The sequence below is a fragment of the Triturus cristatus genome, chromosome 10 (assembly GCF_964204655.1).
Source record: "Triturus cristatus chromosome 10, aTriCri1.1, whole genome shotgun sequence".
NCBI classification, from domain to species: Eukaryota; Metazoa; Chordata; class Amphibia; order Caudata; family Salamandridae; genus Triturus; species Triturus cristatus.
In genome coordinates, this window is record NC_140593.1 from 306,142,740 (window position 1) to 306,162,384 (window position 19,645).

Below are 19,645 nucleotides of genomic sequence, written 5' to 3' on the forward strand. Positions count from 1 at the left end.
CATGGTATACCCCTAGGAGTAGGTGTTGTTATTATGTCCCTCGTAAGGTTCGTAAGTCCCCGTTATTGTTGGGTATAGTCCAGAGCTCCGGTCAGCCACTCTAGCTATCGCTGGCTTCTTTTCTCACAACAAGGAATGGACAGGCCCTGAAGAAGAATGAACCGGTAATCTTTCCTTCATAGTGGGATTACAGGAATTGAGGTTCACGGGATTGGGCTGCTCTCCATTATTGTCATCAGTCGTGTTCTTTGGCTGCGGGGGTGGGGTCATACCCGGGCCGGGGCGTAAGAGGTTGTTTCTGTGCCCCTATAACTAGGGCAGTAAGGGTGTCCAGCTTGGTTGTTAGTAGTCCAGCCATCTTTTCCATGGACTCCCTTAGCGAGATCATTTCTTTCCTTAGTTCAGAATTGGTCATTTATGCCCACAGGGTCTTTGTTTGCCAAGGCCCTCACAGAGTCACGCCCCCCCCCCCCATGCAATTGTGGGGGGTTGGAGTCCAAAGTCTCGCGATTTTCTAGCATGGTATAATGACTTGAGCATTTCACGTTTGCTCTTATACACTCCTTCTTCCCGTTTGTTTGTGCTGCTATGGGTTTGGGGGAGGAAGCAGAAGCTGCTTGCGGAGCCTGGGCGCTCGGGCTTTTAGTTAGAATAGTAACTGGATTGGTTTCTGGTCAGGGCCGGCTCTAGGGCGGTGCGATCGGTGCCACCGCACCGGGCGCTGACTTGGGGCGCCATGTTCATTGCTTTAAAAGCAACGGCTGCAGCGTACTTTGTCTCCGCAATAAAAATGACCACTCCAGTGATTAATGTTCTTCCTGGAGAGAATCCGGAGCTTAGTCTAGTGAAAGTTTTGACTGATCATGGGGCAGAGGGTTAACATGCCTGCTGCAAAGAACGTGTCCCATTAACATCACAAAGTGAATATAATATAAATAGGTCAATGGGTTACCGGTTTTGTCTGAGATCCTTTTCTTACTTGCAGTTTATAAATTAAAATCTTAATATAGAGCAGTGAGCTATTAACTGCCATCCAAAGCTGCATGCAAACTGCAAGGAAAACACTAGAGCGATACATTTCTTGCCCAGACTTTCTTTGTCCTAATATTACAAAAGGGGTTCCTTTGGGTAGAAATCAATTCCTTTTTATTAAAGAAAACCCCTAACCATGTTGTTACATTTTAAATTATGACTGTGTGCTTTTCCAGTCCAAGGACTCTTAAATTATACTGCCTACCAGTATGGATGACATGTGACTCCTACCTCTTGTAGGCCTGTCTTATGCAACATTTCCTATATACTGATTTTCACAGCGATGATTGATTGTCTCTGTGCAATGCGTATGTGATGTAACGTTTTCTGGCATCTTAAACTGGTATGAGTGGCGCTATAAAACGAACGGAATCTAAGAGACAGTGGTTATGGAGACTTGAGGGGCACTGTCAAATGGTGGTAGTGAGGGAAGCTATGGTGGAGGTGGTTCGTCACTTTCGTCGAGGATGCAATTATCGGCAGCATGTTTTGGGATTTTTTTTTTCAACATATGCGCCCTGATTTTTGTCAGATGTCTTCCTTTTGCCCATGATTTATTTGCGATTGGGGCTTCAGATGAGACTGAGCCCAGCCCAATGCAATGATAATTTGGGGGAACATACTAAACTGGTTGTGGCCCACCACACCAAGTTACAGTATGCTGTACTTAGTTTTGGGCCAAGAGGGGTGGCCCGGCCCTGCCTCTTCCTGGCGCAGGATGGGACCGCGCGTCCTACACCGCGTATAAACAGTGGCGCTTAAGAGCGCAAGATTAGCCCCTCCCTCCTGGGAGCGATGGCTTCTGGGGCTTGGAGTCCCCCAAGGTAGACCAGCAACAGCGGTGCCGGCGTCCCAATGCAAGTTAATTTATTAGAACAAATAACATTCCATACTTGATTTCAAATGATATTCGGAGAGACCTAAGATGCATGTGGTTGGTGGTAGGTATCGTTCTATCCCGATGTGAGAACCCTGGATGTAGTTTGAAAAAGGTGACGTATGTTGAGAACTATCTTCTGAATGAGATTTTAAAAAGTAGAACTCTTCCTACCCTAGCGTGCCCCAAGCCTCTGGTTTTGTGTGTGTAAAGGTGAGGATACGAACATTGCATTGAGACGGCGATCAGTGCTCACTGTTGAGAAGAGGATTGCTGGACACAGTACGGAGGAGGCTTTGTACGTAGCTATTAGTGGGAACTAAGTGCATGAATGGGATTGGGGGCTGTGTTCCTACAGGCGAGAAGGTGCTAGATGCACCTAGTCTGGGGCCTGGTATGCAAACAGATGAGGGCATGTATGCACACAGATGAAGGGGTACGTGTGAATGGGTTCCAGAGAGATTGATTCGTACCGGTTATAATACAGAAGCATGAAGGACTGTAAAAAAAAAAAACCTGTGGGAAGGTTAGGTATACAGAGATGAAAGGGAACTACAGGCATACAGGCGAAAGTGTGGTTACGTGCACATGGGGGTCACCTCAGAAATCCAAGAGTTGTGCCTTTTGCCTAGGTTTGTGCTATAGAAATACCATATACATGCATACCTGTACAATCGCTGAGAATCAGGGCCGGACTGGCCGTAGCGGGCACCGGGCAATCCCCCGGTGCGCCACAAGGGTGGGGGCTGGATTTGGGCTCCTGGGGGCCGCTTTTGTTACAGGGCCGTTTTTGCAGCAGAGCTGCAAAATCGGCCCTGTAACAAAGTCGGCCGAAAACCGGCCCTGACAAAGAGCTCGGCGGCACCCCCAACAGGAGGGTGGGGTCGGCCAAGCACTTTGCCAGGGCCGGTTTTGGTTCCCAGTCCGGCCCTGCTGAGAATAGGTGCAAACAGACAAGATGTGGCTAGGTACCCACAGGTGAGTGGATCCTGTGCCCACACAAACAGGAGATGTAGGCGGAACATGCACACAGGTGGCATATGACCTTGTGAAGAAAGGTGCACTAGCTACACACCACTGAGAAGTGTCTACATGTACACCCCGTTGGGCACACAAGCAAGAAGTGCCGAAGGTTTAAAATTAAATGTATTCTGTTGGGTAACACATATTCGTAACGCTCTAAGAGACTATTCAGATTCAGGCATGCACCACATATGTATGGCTAGCATAACTCATGTACCTCAAGGGTGTCCAAAGCAGGTCCAGGAAGGCTACACCTTGCCTGATTTTTTTGTATCCACTTAAAATGCATATAAATGGGATTAATCTAAATGAAACTATGCTACACGTTCAGTGTATTCAGTGACATACATGTTGGATTTTTCTGATGTAAAAAAGTTTTCTTTTTTCTTTTAGCATTCAAATATCGGTATATGCTACACAAATAAGTGATTATACTAAAATGCTATTCTCAGAATAGTCACGTGGACTTCCTGTGCATGCAGTCAGTTGTGACTGCAAATTGTATTTGAGGAACAGACTGCGTTTTTGTGTGGATATATTTGCATTCTGCGTTCAGAGTGGCTTCTATAAAGAAAGCTTACACGTGTGTACCATCCTGGGTCAACCTTCGATTAATGCTTATGCTGTTATGAGTCAGCACTAACATATTGCATTATGCCTGGGCATCTGCTCGTTATGCCTGGATTTACAGATGTTCTGCTTGGGCGTTTGAGAATGTATTTCAGTTGTTGAGGATATTTCTCAGTGTGCTACGGTTGTGCCTAGGCAACGTATGGTATACGAGTCTGTGCCTGAGCACGTTAGCTTGGTGTAAGAGGAAGATGGCTGCAGCTGATCTATGTTGTCTGGTTCCCTGGTATATGCCGAGGACTTTTTGTGGTTGCACCTCTGGAACATGATCACAGCAGCCTGGGCATGTTCTCCATGCAGACTGTAATGCTGCCTGCATGGAGAGCAGGGAAAGTGCGCATGACTGTCTCGGGCCGCCCAAACAGTCATTGCGCACTTAGGAGTGGGCAAACCACTCCTCCCCTGCCCTGCTCAGAGAACAGAACAGAAACGCGTGCAAAGGAAACATAAAACGATAATCACTCAAAGTTATTGTCATTTTATATTTGCGACACTTAAAGGCAGTGGGGCGACGCTCCTCTGCCATAGTGGAGGAGCCGCCACTGTGTAACCTCCAGTGGATGTTAGGTGGCCGTCAATAGAAACAGAGTAAAATACCACACCTTCATTATATGTAAATAACACCGTCCAGGCAAATTACCACCACCTCGGGCGTTTGTTTCCGAAGGGTGCTCCAAAGCCTTCTGCTGTTTCAGAGATGTAAGCAGTTAGGAGCAGGGACTTGAATGGCTGTCGCACCTTTTGTATTTGTTACATCCTCTGTTTTGTCGAATTGCATTAGAAGAAGGAACTTTAAATACTTAATAAATTATGACTTAACTTGCGCGCCCCCTGGTGGATAATACCGATAGTGGACTAAACGAGGACAGAAAGGGAATTATTACACATTAAACTATTGTATAATGTTCTTAAATCTGTTGAACAAGAAAAGCCGCACATTTTTGTTTTTCTAATTAAATGAAATATTAAATTAATTGTTTAAACGTTTGATATAAATCCTATTTTTGAAGGTAACGTAATTGATGGCTTAGGGTTGTGGCATGGTTTACAGCTGGTAATTCTCCATAGAGTTGTATACATTGTTTGTTCCTTTGCGTTTAATAGAGTGTGGCCTGCACTATAATGAATGCTAATTGCACATTCAGCACTGCTGCAATCCTAGAAAACGCCTAACCCAGGCTTTGTTTATTTTTTCTTAGGAACATGGCTGAAGAGCAGCCTCGGCCTTATCCAGCAAGAAGGAAATCAGCTCACCTGGACATATATCGCGCCACAGCTGGGATACTGGGTGGCCGCCATGTCACCTTCAAACCCGGGTCAGTAGAATGTTATCAATAGTTTAATTGATAAATAAAATGGCCAATTGTAGAACCTAACTCGCCAGGTTCCCTCAAATGTTCTCCAGCAACGCTGGCCGTCGAGCTGACGGCAGATCTGGACGCCTATAGCCTTCCTGATCCTGGAACCCTCTTAGGGTGTCAAACTTTAAACATGATTTAAACAAACCATACCATGTGGAGCAGAATACACAAATAAAATCCACAAAGGAATTAACTGTAAAATAAATGACACACTTTACTAAATTCACAAAACACACATCAATACACGTAAACCTCTTTCCCTTTCTTATGCACAGTGATCTTCTTGACTTTGTGCTGATTAAAAACAGACATGCGCATTTGGTCCACATGCATTAGTGCCATTTTTACCATATCTTCGTCAACATGCTCTCCCACCTACTCCTAATCCTCAGGAATTCCTTCACCGTATGCTCGGACTTCATCCATTGTTCCCCACTTTCACCTTCGGCAGTTGGATCTTCTTTGATCTCGGTAGTGAGTTCACCCTCAGTCCACTCAAAGTCCATTCCAGCACCTTGCTTCTTGGTTCCCTTTTTATCCTTCCCATTAGTACATCTCCTGTGATACCCCTACATGGAGCTTCTTTTCTCATTCGCTTGACCCGACATCATGAAACTGTGCGCAACCTCATCTATTTGTGGTTCCAAAAACCTTTTCTCTCTTGAACCAGAGCTACATTGTCTCCTTTAATTCCTTCACAGTAGCCACATTCTTCTCGTTGCAATACCTCTTTTATGTGTGACCCTATGTTACCCTTCCCTTCAACTCCTCCTTGGACCTCCTATTCTTCTCCAGATGTTTGAGCTAACTTTGCAATGACTTTGAATTTGAAGCTTTTCTTTTGAGACGCACCAATTCTGTTCTCCTAGTCTGCTGTGCTCACTCTGTTCCTAGCAAATGTTCCACCCACTTGTTCCAGTCACCCCAAGTGACATGGATATTTCCCTTGAGAATACTCCTGCACGTACAGTGGCATTAGGACACATTAGATTAAATCAAACCAAGGGGATATTGACAGATCAACATGAGCTTTGGATAAGTTGGTACAGCCTTATAATGAATGCATCAAAAAAGGTGGGCTTTTAGATGTCGTTTGAAGGGCAACAGAGAAAAGTTGATCCTTGGATTGGCAGGAAGAGTTTCAGAATGCAGTTGCTAAGTCTGTGTCCGATTGATTTTGTGCAGTTGTGAATTATTGTACTCCTGCATAAGGTCGGTTTTACTTCCGAATACTCACCGGCGCAAGATTTGTAAGTTACCCGTGGGTGGAGTTATTCAGCTGTACTGATTTATAAACAAGACACATGTAATTCTTGCTTTGAAGAGTGTCCATTGCAAGCCGCTGAAGGTGAGATTGATGTGGTCAGACGTCCTTGTTAAGGATAGGAGCATGGCTGTGGAGGGCGATACGCCATTGCGTGGCGTGAGTGAGGATAGGACCACTCCGGCTAGAACGGCGCTGACAAAGACTGATCAAGAGCTAGCCAAGCATGAGCTGGTAATTTTAATTGGTCGGTCAAAAGCGTTTTTTTGGGGAGGGGAGAAAGTGAAGAGGATTGCCTGCTTTTGCTATTTTTGTCATGTGGTGGACAAGTGAAAGTGAAGAGTCCAAACCAAAAGCTAAGGATTTTACTCTGGTGAACGGTGATGGAGAGAATTATATGTAAGAGTAGTAATATTATGCAAGGACCTTAAGGCAGGAAAACACTAAGCCGCAACTTTGTGGGGGTTTGGGGTTTAAAGTACAAGGGGAGAGGGGGTACAGCTGATGAACTCGCCCATGGTTGCCTTTCCTGCTTGCTTCTTTGAGGCTTCCTTTGCTTCCCTCCCATGGGGTGGTATTGTTACAGAACAATAATTCCACACACGCAAAACCGTCCTCTAACCCCGACAGAACTCTCCTTTTGTTTTAGGAGCAGAGGCAACTAACAGGCATTAAAGTTGTCCCTGGAGCATATGAAACTGAAGTCCCAAAGCTACAAGAGGGACACTTTTACACCCAAAGCACAGTCCACCAAGAAATTTCATGAAGGGGAACTGGAGGCCACCGATTGCTGCCCTGCTTCCCTCTCCCTGAATGCAGAAGCGTTCCTTGCCCTGACTCTAATCTGGTCATCAGACCTTCAGTTCGTGATTGCGACCGGGGCAGAAGCATTCTCTGCCTTGTATCCAGCCGAGGTCAAACATCTCCCTGACGCGACCACGACCGGCGCCTCCTCCTCCTTTCCTCCAGGTACCTTACTATTTCCATCACCTTACCATCTGACGGCCACACTGAAGATCGAGTAATTACTCTTCGCGCCATCACGGAAAAGCCTCATACTCTTCCACCTCTTTGAAGGCGCATAACTCTTATCAGGCAACTTTTAATCTGTAGTCCTGAGGATGATCCCCTTGTATTAGGAGCAAGGGATCGAAACGTCGACTTTCCATAACAGTACCACAATTTATCCATTGCGAAAAATTTATTGTGGTTTCTGTTGGTCTGAGCTTACTTGAGTTTTTTCTTGTATTGTAAGCCTCCTTGTTTGCTCCCAAGTTTTTGCCTGCTATTCTTCTCTTCTTCTCATTTCATGAAACCTCGGTACAGGATTGTGCCCTTGTTTTATTGCTTCCGTGCTTCTTTATTCCGTTCAAAAATCCTTCTATTTTCTAAATAAATGTTCCTCTGTCCGGCTGGACACTGGAAGAATGTACATAGGTCTTATCTAAGCCTTTGTTGATATATTTACATGATTTATGTTTAAGCTAAGGACCTTTGTTATTTAAAAAAAAAAATGGGGAACTGGAGGCCTGCACTGCCGCTAGCACATGCTTCACACAAGGGGAGCTGGCAATGACGTTAATGGAAGAAAGACTTGCGAGAGTAGCACATACCGCTTCATGCTGCTAACGCTTCTTTTATTACATCACATTTCCCTTCTTCCTCCAATCCAACACATAAAATAATTTGTGCTTTTTTCTGCCCCTGTTCCTTCTGGCAGCATCTTTTAAAAAATTGTGCAAGCATGTGTCGTCCCCTTTCTCAGAAAAAAATGCTAATGTTTATGATCTAATATATATGAGGAAATGGGTTCCACATGCTGATTCAACTCCCTAGCTGAGGTCATTCCAGTGATCTCTCAGTATACCAGTCTGAGCCAAGTTTCTTCCATGTTTCAAGCGGAGGGCTTGTCAGCATTATGCAACTTGAAATTAGACTGCCTGTCCTTTTTAGGTCTCGCGCCAAGCGTGGCAGTGCGCAGCCCTGCTCGCGCAGCTAGAGACCTCTTGTGCGGGGTCTGAAAACGTACCTAGGAATCGCACACGCTCGTGCATGTGTTTTTCCTTTTGTGCCCCGCTATTGGCCTTTGCGTGCGTCTTTTTATTAAAGACCGCACGCAATGGGCCAAAGGCGGGCGCATTGCTCCACCCATGGCCTATTGGTGTCTATTACGCGCACCAAAGGCTATGTGGTTTCAATTATCGTGCCCAGACATGGGCGCGATAATTAAAACCACATGTTTAGCTGTGGCGTGCGCACCAATCGCGCGCGTGTTATTTATTTGTATTTTTTTTTATTTTTTTTGCAATAGCGATCACTTTCGCGTTCGCTTTCACTGCCGCTTGTTTGAGCGTGAGGTCACTCTTTAGTGACTGGGTCATGCACCTTGTGGTAGCGGTTTGACGTATTTTGCCAAGTCCGTGAGTTGGGTTGAATTGTTGATCAAGCCTTGTGTAGTTGCATGCACTTGACAAGGGTAAACGCACAGTTGAGTGTGCACAGGATTAAGGTGTGGGGAAGGATTTATGCCGACGGTCCTGTTAATTTTTCATCGTTCTAGTTTTATGCATGTTGAAGTTTGCTATTAACAGGCAAAATATACCCTGAAAGTTAGCACACCTGGCGTTTCAGAGAAAGTTTAAGTTAATCTCTGCACTCCGTTGCTACATGTTTCAACACAACTTCTTTTAGTGGAATAATTGAATCATGTGCAGTCACCATTTTATGCAAAGAAAGGACCCGAGTGTTACATCTTCCACTACAAGAGGCTTTGCTGTGGGCAGGTTCTTGTCAACTTCTTCAAACACCCCTCTCCCGTTCCTCCCCCTCCCCCCCCCCTTCCCCCCTCATAACCCCGTTCCACTGGGTTCCTCTTTTCTTCAGAATGTTGTGACTGGAACTGCAGGATGTTAAAGTGCGTCTACTTAATCCCTGGCGCTCGACTAACACTCCGCTCTTATTGTACCAGGCCCTGTGTGTCAATTGCTTGGAAGAATCGCAAACCATTGCGATTTCACCCCTGTGCGGTGAACGCCGGCCTGTGTGGGAACAGGTGTTCACACCTCATTATTTGCCTTTGTAGTAGGGCCCGGAAAAGTTTCAGAACTTTATAGTACTTTACAAGTCCACAGAATTTTTTGGGTTGGACTTGCGCTCTTTCTAGTGCACTAAAATGATTCAATCTTTTGTTAAAGGGCTGGGGCTACACTCAGGCCTGTTTGGTCAAAATACCACTAAAATCATTCGCACCAGAGGAACAGGTTGCAAAAATGGAGTAAAAGTTGATCTTTATGATAGAGGAAAAAGAGCACATCATGTTGCCTGTGACTTCAAAATGATGTACACCTGCAGCTGTTTTCTGTTTATGGCCCACCTGCTGACTTGTAACGGTGGTGCAGAGAGGCGCGCGCTGTCAGCATGCGGACTTCCACCCACAACCTGCCTGCAGCGTGGAGAAAGGGCGCGCAGCTGAGCACTAACTCCTGCCCGGGTCCCGCCCTCACAGGCTGCGCACCTTCAAAAACTAAACTGAAAAATACTTCAGACATGGGAGGTGCCCCAGGCCCTTTACCCTTTGTAAAGCCTCCAACAGTGCATTCAATTTTCTTAAAGGAAAAAAGTGATGGAGTGTCGACGCAGGAATGCCAGGAAGGACCCGGCAGCCACTTGCTAATCTGGCGACTGCAGGTGGGACGGAGGCGTGAATGGAAACCGGAGCAGAGGCTTAGCGACGCCACAGTGGGAGGGGGTGATCGGATGGGGCGGGGGGGGTGGCGCCGCCGACGAGATGCTCGAGATTTCTGTCAGAGTCCAGTTCGGATACAACTCGTTAAAATGTGTAGATGTACTATTTGTTTCTTTTATACAAACAGATATCAGCTGTGTCCCGGTGCTGCCTACCCTTCTCGCCTTTCGATAAATGTCTTTTATTTCTAACTTTCGAATTTCACTTTTCTTATACATGTATACCAAAACCACCCGACTTGTTCTTTTATTGTTATATTTTTCCATGAAGTGAAGGGGCTTTGAAGGCTGACGGGAATTTTTAAGTATACAGGTGTGCAGATGTTTTAAACACTCCTTGAAGGCCATGTCTAAAATATAAGATAGTAGGTCTCGCATTATTTAAGTTTGAGCTATTGCCATTGCTAAATAATGCAACACCAATAGCTCAAACGTTAATAATGCGAGACCTATTGCATTGCAAATGCTTGTTTAAATAGCTGGCCCCGAAATGGTGCCTCCTCTGTCCGAAGCCATTAACTTGCCTTTAAGTAAAGTTGTGCTGCAATTTTTTTATCTTTCTTGAAAAATTAAAAAAAAACATTCCAGACCCAGGAACCTATAGACCTAATCTGCTTCTCTTTGGTTTTGTTAAGATGTTTGAGAATGTTCTGATCAATTGGCTAGCAAGAAGGTTAGAAGATGAGACCCTACGTCCGATTCAGTTTAGCTTTCAGGTAGGGCACAGCACTGAAGTGGCTTTGGTGGTACCTTTTGACCATCTCTGTAACACTTTTGATCAAGGGCTCTACTTTCAGCTTCCTGTTGCTCTCAGCAGATGGCAGTATGGTTTGACAGTCATGATCAGTCTTCTCAGGAGGGTCAGCCTCAATAAGACCTCTTTGAGTTTGGCTTACAATGAAAGACATAAACCAGTTTAATCTCCCTATTTGGATTCCTTTGACTGGCGTTGAAGTGCAGAGTCCCATAAGAGTCTGTGCTGTCCCCAATCCTATTTAACATATATGTCCAGCCCCTTGGTGAATTGATCCAGAGCTTTGGTTTGCAGGTGGAGTCCTATGCAGATGACATACAAATGCTCCTTAAATTTAGCAACTTGTCCCTGATGCCAAGTTACCCTTAAACTGTCTTGCCATTTAGGAATGGAAGGTGGAGACTGGGTTGGGGTGAGTAAATCCATCATCCTCTCTCACTTAGATTTTGGAAATACCTTAAACTTTGGCCTTCCAGTGCACCATAATTCCGAACTTCAAAGGGTGGTGGTATGAACTTCAAAACGTGGCGCTATCGTTGCTGGTAGGATTGAGGAAATGTGACCACAACTCTGAGTTGAGGCGTGCTCTGCACTGACTTCCCTTCCAACAGAGAATTCAATTTAAGGCTTTATGCATTATGCACTTGGCTTTTAATAGAATGGGCCCTAAACTCCTGTCCCCTCTGATCTTGCATATGTTCTACCCAGATCACTTATGTCTGAAGCCTTGACACTTCTCTAGATCGCCCAAAGCTACCAAGCTTGCTTTAGAGGAACATCATTCGGAGTCCAGGGTCCTGCTTCTTGACTCTTCTGGCTCTTGAGCTCCAAAAAAACTTCAAATCCTCATTGCACAAACTACAGAAAACCTTTCACATTTGTCAAGTTGTACTAATTTGCCTCTCTATTCCTCTGTTTTCACTCTCTTCTGTCTCTGTTCCAGGACGCCCTTGGTTGATAGCCTAACTCTAAAAATAAATACCAAAGCAAATCTAGACAAGCAGCTCTTAGTTGTGGAGACAGCGAAGTAAAGTAAGGGAGCGGAACCACTTGAAACCATGTTTAGTTGCTTCCTTTGCCTTCCTTCTGCCGCATAGAGCCAAATCAGGATCTCACAAATGAAGCAAAGGCCCCTTACCATAGGATCTCAGACCTACCTCCTACAGATGAATCGGAGGACTTGAAATGACTATTGCAAAGCAGGTTGGAAAATGATTTGATTGGTGCTGTCTCGGCTCACAGATTGAGTTTAATAGGCCCAAAGAAGCGGAGACAAGGAAGTCCACTCTTGAATGAAAGTGTGTGAAAATGCACATTCACTGACTTGAATCAAATCGTATTATTTCACAGATAGGAGTGGCAGCAAATAAAGAAAATGACTTTAGTCATTGTGAGCATTCTCTGGATCCCCCCCAAGCCTGGGGATTGAAAGGAATGACGCGGTTTTCTCCACACCTTTATCTGCATGTGAGATATTTCGTTACTAGCAGCGCTGAATAGCTTTTGTTTTGTTCCCGACCGATAGGAGCACTTTTTATTTATTTTGGTTTTTTTTTTTGGACCTTGCTGATTTTTGGTCCACAGTAATTCTCGATGCGGCCTCTTTCATTCTCCAGGCTCCACAGGCCAATGGATTGTCATGGCCACAGAGTTAAATTTCTAAGTGTCTCAGTAAAGAATTTAAAATAGTAATTGGAAGGTGGGACCTTGAGGTCATAGTTCGTGCAGGGTTCTGATTTGGTTTCTTTCCATTGCTTGAGCCGGAGTCATTGTACTCCTTGCATATTTTCTATCTTGACTCCCTTAATAAAGAATACTGTGAAGTAAGTGACCAAGTGGTATCAAAACGGTGCCTAGGTTTCCAGCCTGACAAATGGGATTAGGAACGTCACTTATGGAAGAAAGCCACCCGGATTTAGACCAAGCAGAACATAACTTCTAGAAATCGCTACGTCTGTTTTTCTTTGTTAAACCGGAGATTGTTCTTTAAGTGGTGGTATGACCGGTACGCATGGCTAAACCATGCGTGCCTCTACAACTCAGCCTGAACAACAGATGCATCTGAACAACACATTCCTTTACCATGCATGCACTTACCACGCAATTAAACCCTGGCCCCTGCCATATAAACAACCCGACCCCCCCCCCCCCCCCCCCCCCCAGCCCTAAAAACTACCCCATCCTTAAAACTACCCAGTTAGCCCTAAAAGCCCCGCTCTGAGACTTAAAACCCAGCCCCACGCCCTATAAATAACCCGCGCCCTCAAACACCCCAGCCCCTCTTACCTGTCCACGTCAAGCTTTCTGTCCCGACGCTTCCTGTTCTTGCGCATCTGGACATCTAGTCTGTGCATTGCCTTAACCACGCATTAGCGTGGTTAAAGCAAGCATGGTTGCACTTGCGGGGAAACTGCACACATGGCTCTGCTCGCGTTATAAAGGCCTTTTCCCTCTCTTAATCCAGTGAGCGATAGCTATGAAAAGGCTACTTCATAGTAATTATAGCAAGACAGCTGGAAACATTGGGGATTAATACAAGCTGCCAATGAGGTCTCGTATACGTTGGAGTGTGGCACTCTGAGAAGACGCCTGCAGTAACCATCACAGCAGCTCCCAAAACTTCAAACAACACAGCGGAAGCTTGGCTGCCTGCTCCTGATCAGTAGCAAAGGCGGTCAGCCAGGCACGGGAGGTCCTCACACCGGACATCTCTTCAGCATGAACAGAGTAATCTTGTAAGAAACAGTTTCAAAGGCTAGCGAGAGGCTGAGGAGAAGTGGAATGGCCTGACAGGCACTGCAAATAATCATAATTCAGTTCTGTAATTTGGTGAGACCGGTTAAGCAAACAGTGAGTTTCAAGAATCCTACAGTTTGCTGACGATATTGTTCTACTAAGTAAAACCCCAATAGGTTTACAACGCCTAATAACCAATCTTCAATCCTATTTAGTACAAGAAAAATTGGAATCAAATAGGGAAAAAACAAAAATTCTGCGACTAGTTGAGCACAAGAAGATTAAATTTACATGGACGATTGATAAGTCAGTACTGGAAGAAGAGAATTATTACCGGTACCTAGGCGTGACGATTGGGAAAGGCAATTCAAAAAAAGAACACACCCTGACTATAAAAGCAAAGTCCCAAACATTGATTTACGCATATAGACAGCTTCAACACAAAATGGGGGGTCCCAACTATACGCACCTCCTTAGGGTAATGTCTGCCCAAATTCAACCTACACTATCATATGGACTAGTCACTTGGCTCGGAGGCGAGGCCAAAATCTTAAACGAATTACAGAACAAAATCTACAAATCTGTGTTCAATCTGCCTAAATCAGCATCTGCGGCTCAAATCAGTCTCGAATTTGGTTTACAAAATCAACACCTACGTTCAATGTCAAGGTTTGTAAAATGGTGTCACAAACTTCGGCTAGCCCAATCCAAGTCAATGGACCACGTTTGTTGGCAAGAGATAAGCACCCAAGACAGAGAGTCTACTGGAAACTCTTGGGCAACCTACCTGAACTCCTGCTTGCACGAACTAGATCTCCTAGAAACTTTGAACAAAGAAATTGAACATACTTCTTTCTGTAAAATAGCCAACAGAGTGGCAAAAAGGAAATCTCTACTAGAGGACAAAACTATATTGGCTACTTGACGCCATGCTTGGACCATAATTTCTTCCTACTCTTATCAGAAACAGCAGACCTATTTAGCAACTCACTTTAGTCAACACTTAAAAAAAAATCTTCATTGACTATAGACTGGGTCTGCATTATTCAAAAGATCTAAGACCGTCGTGGAAACATCAGAACGAAAGTCTCCAATGTAGACTATGTGGATACCATAACGAAACTCTAACTCCCCTGTTTTGCGTGTGCCCAGCGCTAATGACATTTAGAAGGAAATACCTACGTGCTATTTGTCTCAATTTGAACATAACAACATGCCGGCAAGCGATAATAACTTGGTTGAGTGGCTCCTCTCCCATTTTTGCTTGCCGGGGACTCAAATTTATGACAGAAGCTAAAAAACTGCTCCCGGCAAACGAGCAGCCCTACACTACAATTAAAGAGGAACACAGCGATTAAGGCCGGACGTTCTACCACGTGACTAAATCTTAAAACGTGTTAGACTAAGAACTCAAAAATTATAAGTATATTCTTCCAGGGACTTTGTGACATGGATTAAAAAAAAAAAAAAACTAAAAACAAAAGACAAGACGAAATAAGTAATTTATGAACGCAGTTTTATAATTGTTTTTATATTAAATGTGGATTTTAATAATTTTTATTAATTATGCAATAAATTGAATTGAATTGAAATTGAGTTTCAAGAAAGGAAGAAAGTCTAGAATTAACTGCTGATCAGAGTATCTCGGTGGGGAGTGCAGAAGAGTCTTTACATTAGCCAGAAGTGAAGAGGGAACTCCATATTTCTTCTGAAGGGTTGTGATGATGCGCGTTTTACAGGCAATTGCACTGTTTTCATTGGCACTGTATCTGAAGGGGGTCTATAGTATTTTGTAGAAGTTGTCGGAGACCCTGAAGCTTGGTTGGGTGCAGTAAACACACAACTGATTTTCTCCCTTTTATAGGACAGATCTGCACATAAAGGCCAATATAATAGTTTCAGCCACTGCAGGGCTGGCAAACTAACAAACTATTTTGAAGACTTCCTTTAAATACTTTGTAATTCTGTTCTGCAAGGGTTAAACAGTGCTTAGTGACAAAGTGCAGTGCCAGGTGTGCTCAGATTTTTTAGACAACGTTTTGAGCAGTTTATAATAGGCATTGTAACAATGGAGTATTAAGGCACCAACAGTGTTGGTAAACTTTTTCAAAAAGTCAACAGCCTCTCTTGACACTTGTCAAACATTTTACTAATCAATCAATCAGTCCTGGCATTTGTAAAGCGCGCTACATACCCGCGAGGGTCTTAAGGCGCTGGGGGGGGGGGGGGAAGCTGCTACTGTTCGAAGAGCCAGGTCTTGAGAAGTCTTCTGAAGCTCAGAAGGCCTTCGGTCTGCCGCAAGCGGATGGGGAGGATGTTCCATGTCTTGTCTGATCTGGTCAGCCCCTTTTTACCTTCTTTTTGCTTACAGCTGCATTCCTTCCCCTGTGACATTACAAGTACCAGATAACCGCCTTTTCTTTTACAACAGCTGTCATACCAACTTAGTCCACCTTAGGTTTGCTCTTTGTTTTCCTTGTTAATTACTCTGTCCCGTCATACAGTTGCCAGACCTCTACCTGTAGGCTACACAACGTTTCGCCAAACAACCCACAATTACACATCTCATTAATTGCCTTTTTGTCACTAATGCTATTTTTGTCACGTGCAGTTCCTCATTTCTTAGCGCCTCCCCAACCCCCCAGATTATTTAAGTTCTTGCTTACATGCATGTGGTATTTATTTATAATCTTCAGAATGTTCATTTTGATTCATACTCTTATGTGTAAACATGTATTTACATCCTTGAGAGCCCCAGCACTGCGTGACAGAGAGTGAAAAACTTGTTGGCTGTACTCTCTAGCTGTACATCAAATTTATAAAAAAAGATTAAAAAGAAGCTCCATAATATAACTAACAGATTGTCCTCTCTTTTTGTTTCTGAGAATGTATAAAAGAAAATGTAGTGCTTATTATAACAAACTAATCCAGGTCATACTATTTAATGTGTAGCATCCCAGTACCTTCAGACTTACCATCAGCAGCAAGGCAGTTAAAGGTTTATGGCCAGTTCTTATAAATTCTGTCCTCCACAAAAACTTTGCCTGAAATTGATCTTGCTCAACATGGCATAGACGGCACTGAAATAAATATAGACCTTTTTGCAAACTTAGTGACTCCGGTGGATAAAGAAAATTCTACCTCGTGACACAGAGCAAATTGGAAAGCCCGACGGCGAAGCTATATGCTAGCCTCCTAAGAGCCAACGAAAGCCAATTCCGTTACTAGAAGGAGCTCACTGGTGAAATACAAGCCAGTCTATTTATTTGTAGAGACACAACTAAGTGGCATTGAAGTTTAAGTCCACGGATATCTTCACGCAGCGGCACTCTAAACCAATCCAAAGAATTACGCCAAGCCCCAATTGGAACAGATTGCCTTACCTCAAAGAGCGAAGATTGAGCTCCTTGTTATGACTACCACATTGGATTCCTAGTGAACCACATTGGAAGAGGCTACACACTTTATTATTCTCTGTCCTGAAGAAGACCCTCAGTTAATGCTCCAATATAGCACAAGATTGAGTAGGGTTGAAACGTCGACGCTTAATTAGGAGTAGTACATTCCACAGGGACCTTTATAACTGTGTAAAGAAATCTCTGGTCTATGTGAGTGTGTATATATATATATATGTTTTTTTTACTCTATTTTTGAATGTTTTCTGTCATTTGTTTTTTGTATTTAGTGTAAGTGTCATGATGTATGTACGTTATACACACGATTACACCGTGTTTCACATCCTCCACCACAACTGTTGTGTAGTACTTGCCTTTCCATAATTCTTTGATTTGACCGAATAAAGTATTGTATACCACAATTAATTTGTGCTAGTATCATCATGTGTTTAGACATTTTTTGGAGAAACATTTGTGACATCTCAAGTGAGTAAAGGGATAGATAACTTTTGAAGTTATTTTTATGGTAAATATTTGTGGCAGAACCACTATTCGCTTCACGTAATTGTCCCCAGGTTATGCACGGTACTGGGTATCTCCATTGATTAATATCAACATGGCAAAGATGGCACTGAAATAAATATAGACTTTTTACACACTTAGTGACTCCGGTGGAACTAGGAAAGCAAGAGTACAGAGAAACAGATGCAAGAGACTATATGACTGAGAGAATCACCACTGGGGTCTATCGTGTAGAAGTGAGATTCCTATCAGTCTCACTGATGCAGGGACACCCTTAGTCTACGGGTTCACAAAATGAGATCAACACTGGAGTGGAAACAAAATGCAAGTTTATTTCACTCATGAGAGGAGTCCATCACTCAGACACAGCAAGTGCCAGAGGGAGGGAACTAACAAGTACAAGTTCAAACATGGCATTTATACTTTTCGGTGCCTCGTGAAACACATTGAAACCACTTTGTCATTGTTACATATTGCTTACACAACCCCTTTTGGCAATTTTACATAATGCGTACATGCTGAACTGTTGAATCCTGATAAACCCCTACCCACGTCATCTTTGTAGATAGGCAAGGGAGGTTACAGGCGTTGGTGGGCTAACAGATTAGACATCTGTACACTTGGGCCCTTCAGCAGGGCAGGACTCCTTACTGTGGCACGCAAGTATTATCAGTACAACCAGCTTTCCAGTGAACATGTAACTTCTGACTTTATGAAAGTCCCCGTAGAAACACAAAAATGGGGGCTGATGGACAAAATGGAAGAGGAGTAGAGGCTAACTTAACAGAATACATTTTTTACCGTTCAACAGTCGGGATGGGGAACCTATGGGGAACCTCCGACTCAACAACACAGGAATGTGGCACCCTTGAACAATAGAAACAATGCAGAATATTGTCAGGCGCATTCCAATTACAAGAAGCCTGGGAAACCAGAACCCAGCAGTGAATGTTTCCACCAGAACCTGGATCAGAAACCATACACCACAGATGAGGACTAGAAAATCAATATACTTGCACTGGAATGACTGACATACTAAAGCCTAGGTCGTTTGCAAAGGCACACAACCCTTTGCTCTTATCTGACAATTTAGCTATTGTTTCACGAGTGATGCGAAGCGCTCCGGACCCGAACTCCCACTGTTCCTTATCTTTTTTTTATTTTTTTTATTCCTGATTCATCTGCTCCTTCAACTGACCTATTGACTTTGAAATGTTTTAATCCAGTTTCCACATCAAAACTTCTATGTTCTGTGTCTGGAATATTAATATCAGAATTTCTGTGTGCATGCGATTTTGTTGTCTTAATTTATTAAAAAGTAAAAATGATTGTTTTTACAGAAAATTCTATTCTCCGTGTGAATATCCAAACGTTACCGGTTCAGAAATGGAGATGTGTTTTTGTATAACGTGATGCCAATGTTATAGAATTGCATACAGATTTTGTGTGGGGGGTGTTGGAGTAAGTACGACTGAATGCTACTCCCCCATCCAAAATAAAAACAATTTTGCGACCACATTTCTGCTCGCTCCTCTACCACCATCCTCCCCACAACAACCTTCTCATCCCATTAATTAATTTAGTGTTTCCAGCAAGTTTGGGTATTTCTTTAATAATAATAATTTTTAAAAAAACAATTGCACATCCTTTTCAATAGTGCTGTATTCCGGAACTCAACATGAGCGAGTTAAATGGAAATTCAATCACCACTCCTACCCAAACCATGGCCTTGACACTTGGTCAACCGTGCAGCTTAAGATGAACTGGACAGCTACACTTTGAAGATGTCTTACAGAATACTGAGTTTTTGTGAATAAGATTACATCACCCAGAACAATTCGAGACCAAAAGCTCAAAACTATGTGACCAGGATATAAAGGGGTAAGCTAAACACTGGAAAGGCCACTATGGGAAACAAGAAAAGAGATGGAAATTTGGGAACTTAGCGTCTCAAAGAAACATGGAAATACATGCCAATCAATAATCAGGGCATCTGATCATTAGACCCTGTAGTACCAACCGAATCCATTTTCCCAGACTAAAATATCTAGTTGAAACACCACATTCTAGTCACTTGCTGTAACTACATGTAGCCATTAGAAGAACTCAACACCTTCCTCCCACCAAAGACTGAACAAAAGCTAACACAAGTTTGATGAAGTGGTACAACACCCAAAATGCCACGGAAAACCACCCCACGGAAAACCACCTCACAGACAACCCACTACATACTTGAGATACACACAGTCACTGCTGGAAGGTGACTTTGAGCCACTTCCCCCTTAAAGAACACCTTCAGAAAGATAA

At 43.6% G+C, this 19,645-nt stretch overlaps 1 protein-coding gene across 2 annotated transcripts in view; it reads left to right on the plus strand.

Moving 5' to 3' along the window:
• Positions 1-19,645, plus strand: part of FAM171A1 (family with sequence similarity 171 member A1) — a 343,848-nt gene that overhangs the window by 285,304 nt on the left and 38,899 nt on the right. For both annotated transcript variants that reach the window (XM_085631254.1, XM_085631255.1), the window contains exon 6: positions 4,762-4,878. In XM_085631254.1, coding sequence (XP_085487380.1) covers positions 4,762-4,878 — 117 coding nt within the window. The remainder of the gene's footprint in view (positions 1-4,761; positions 4,879-19,645) is intronic.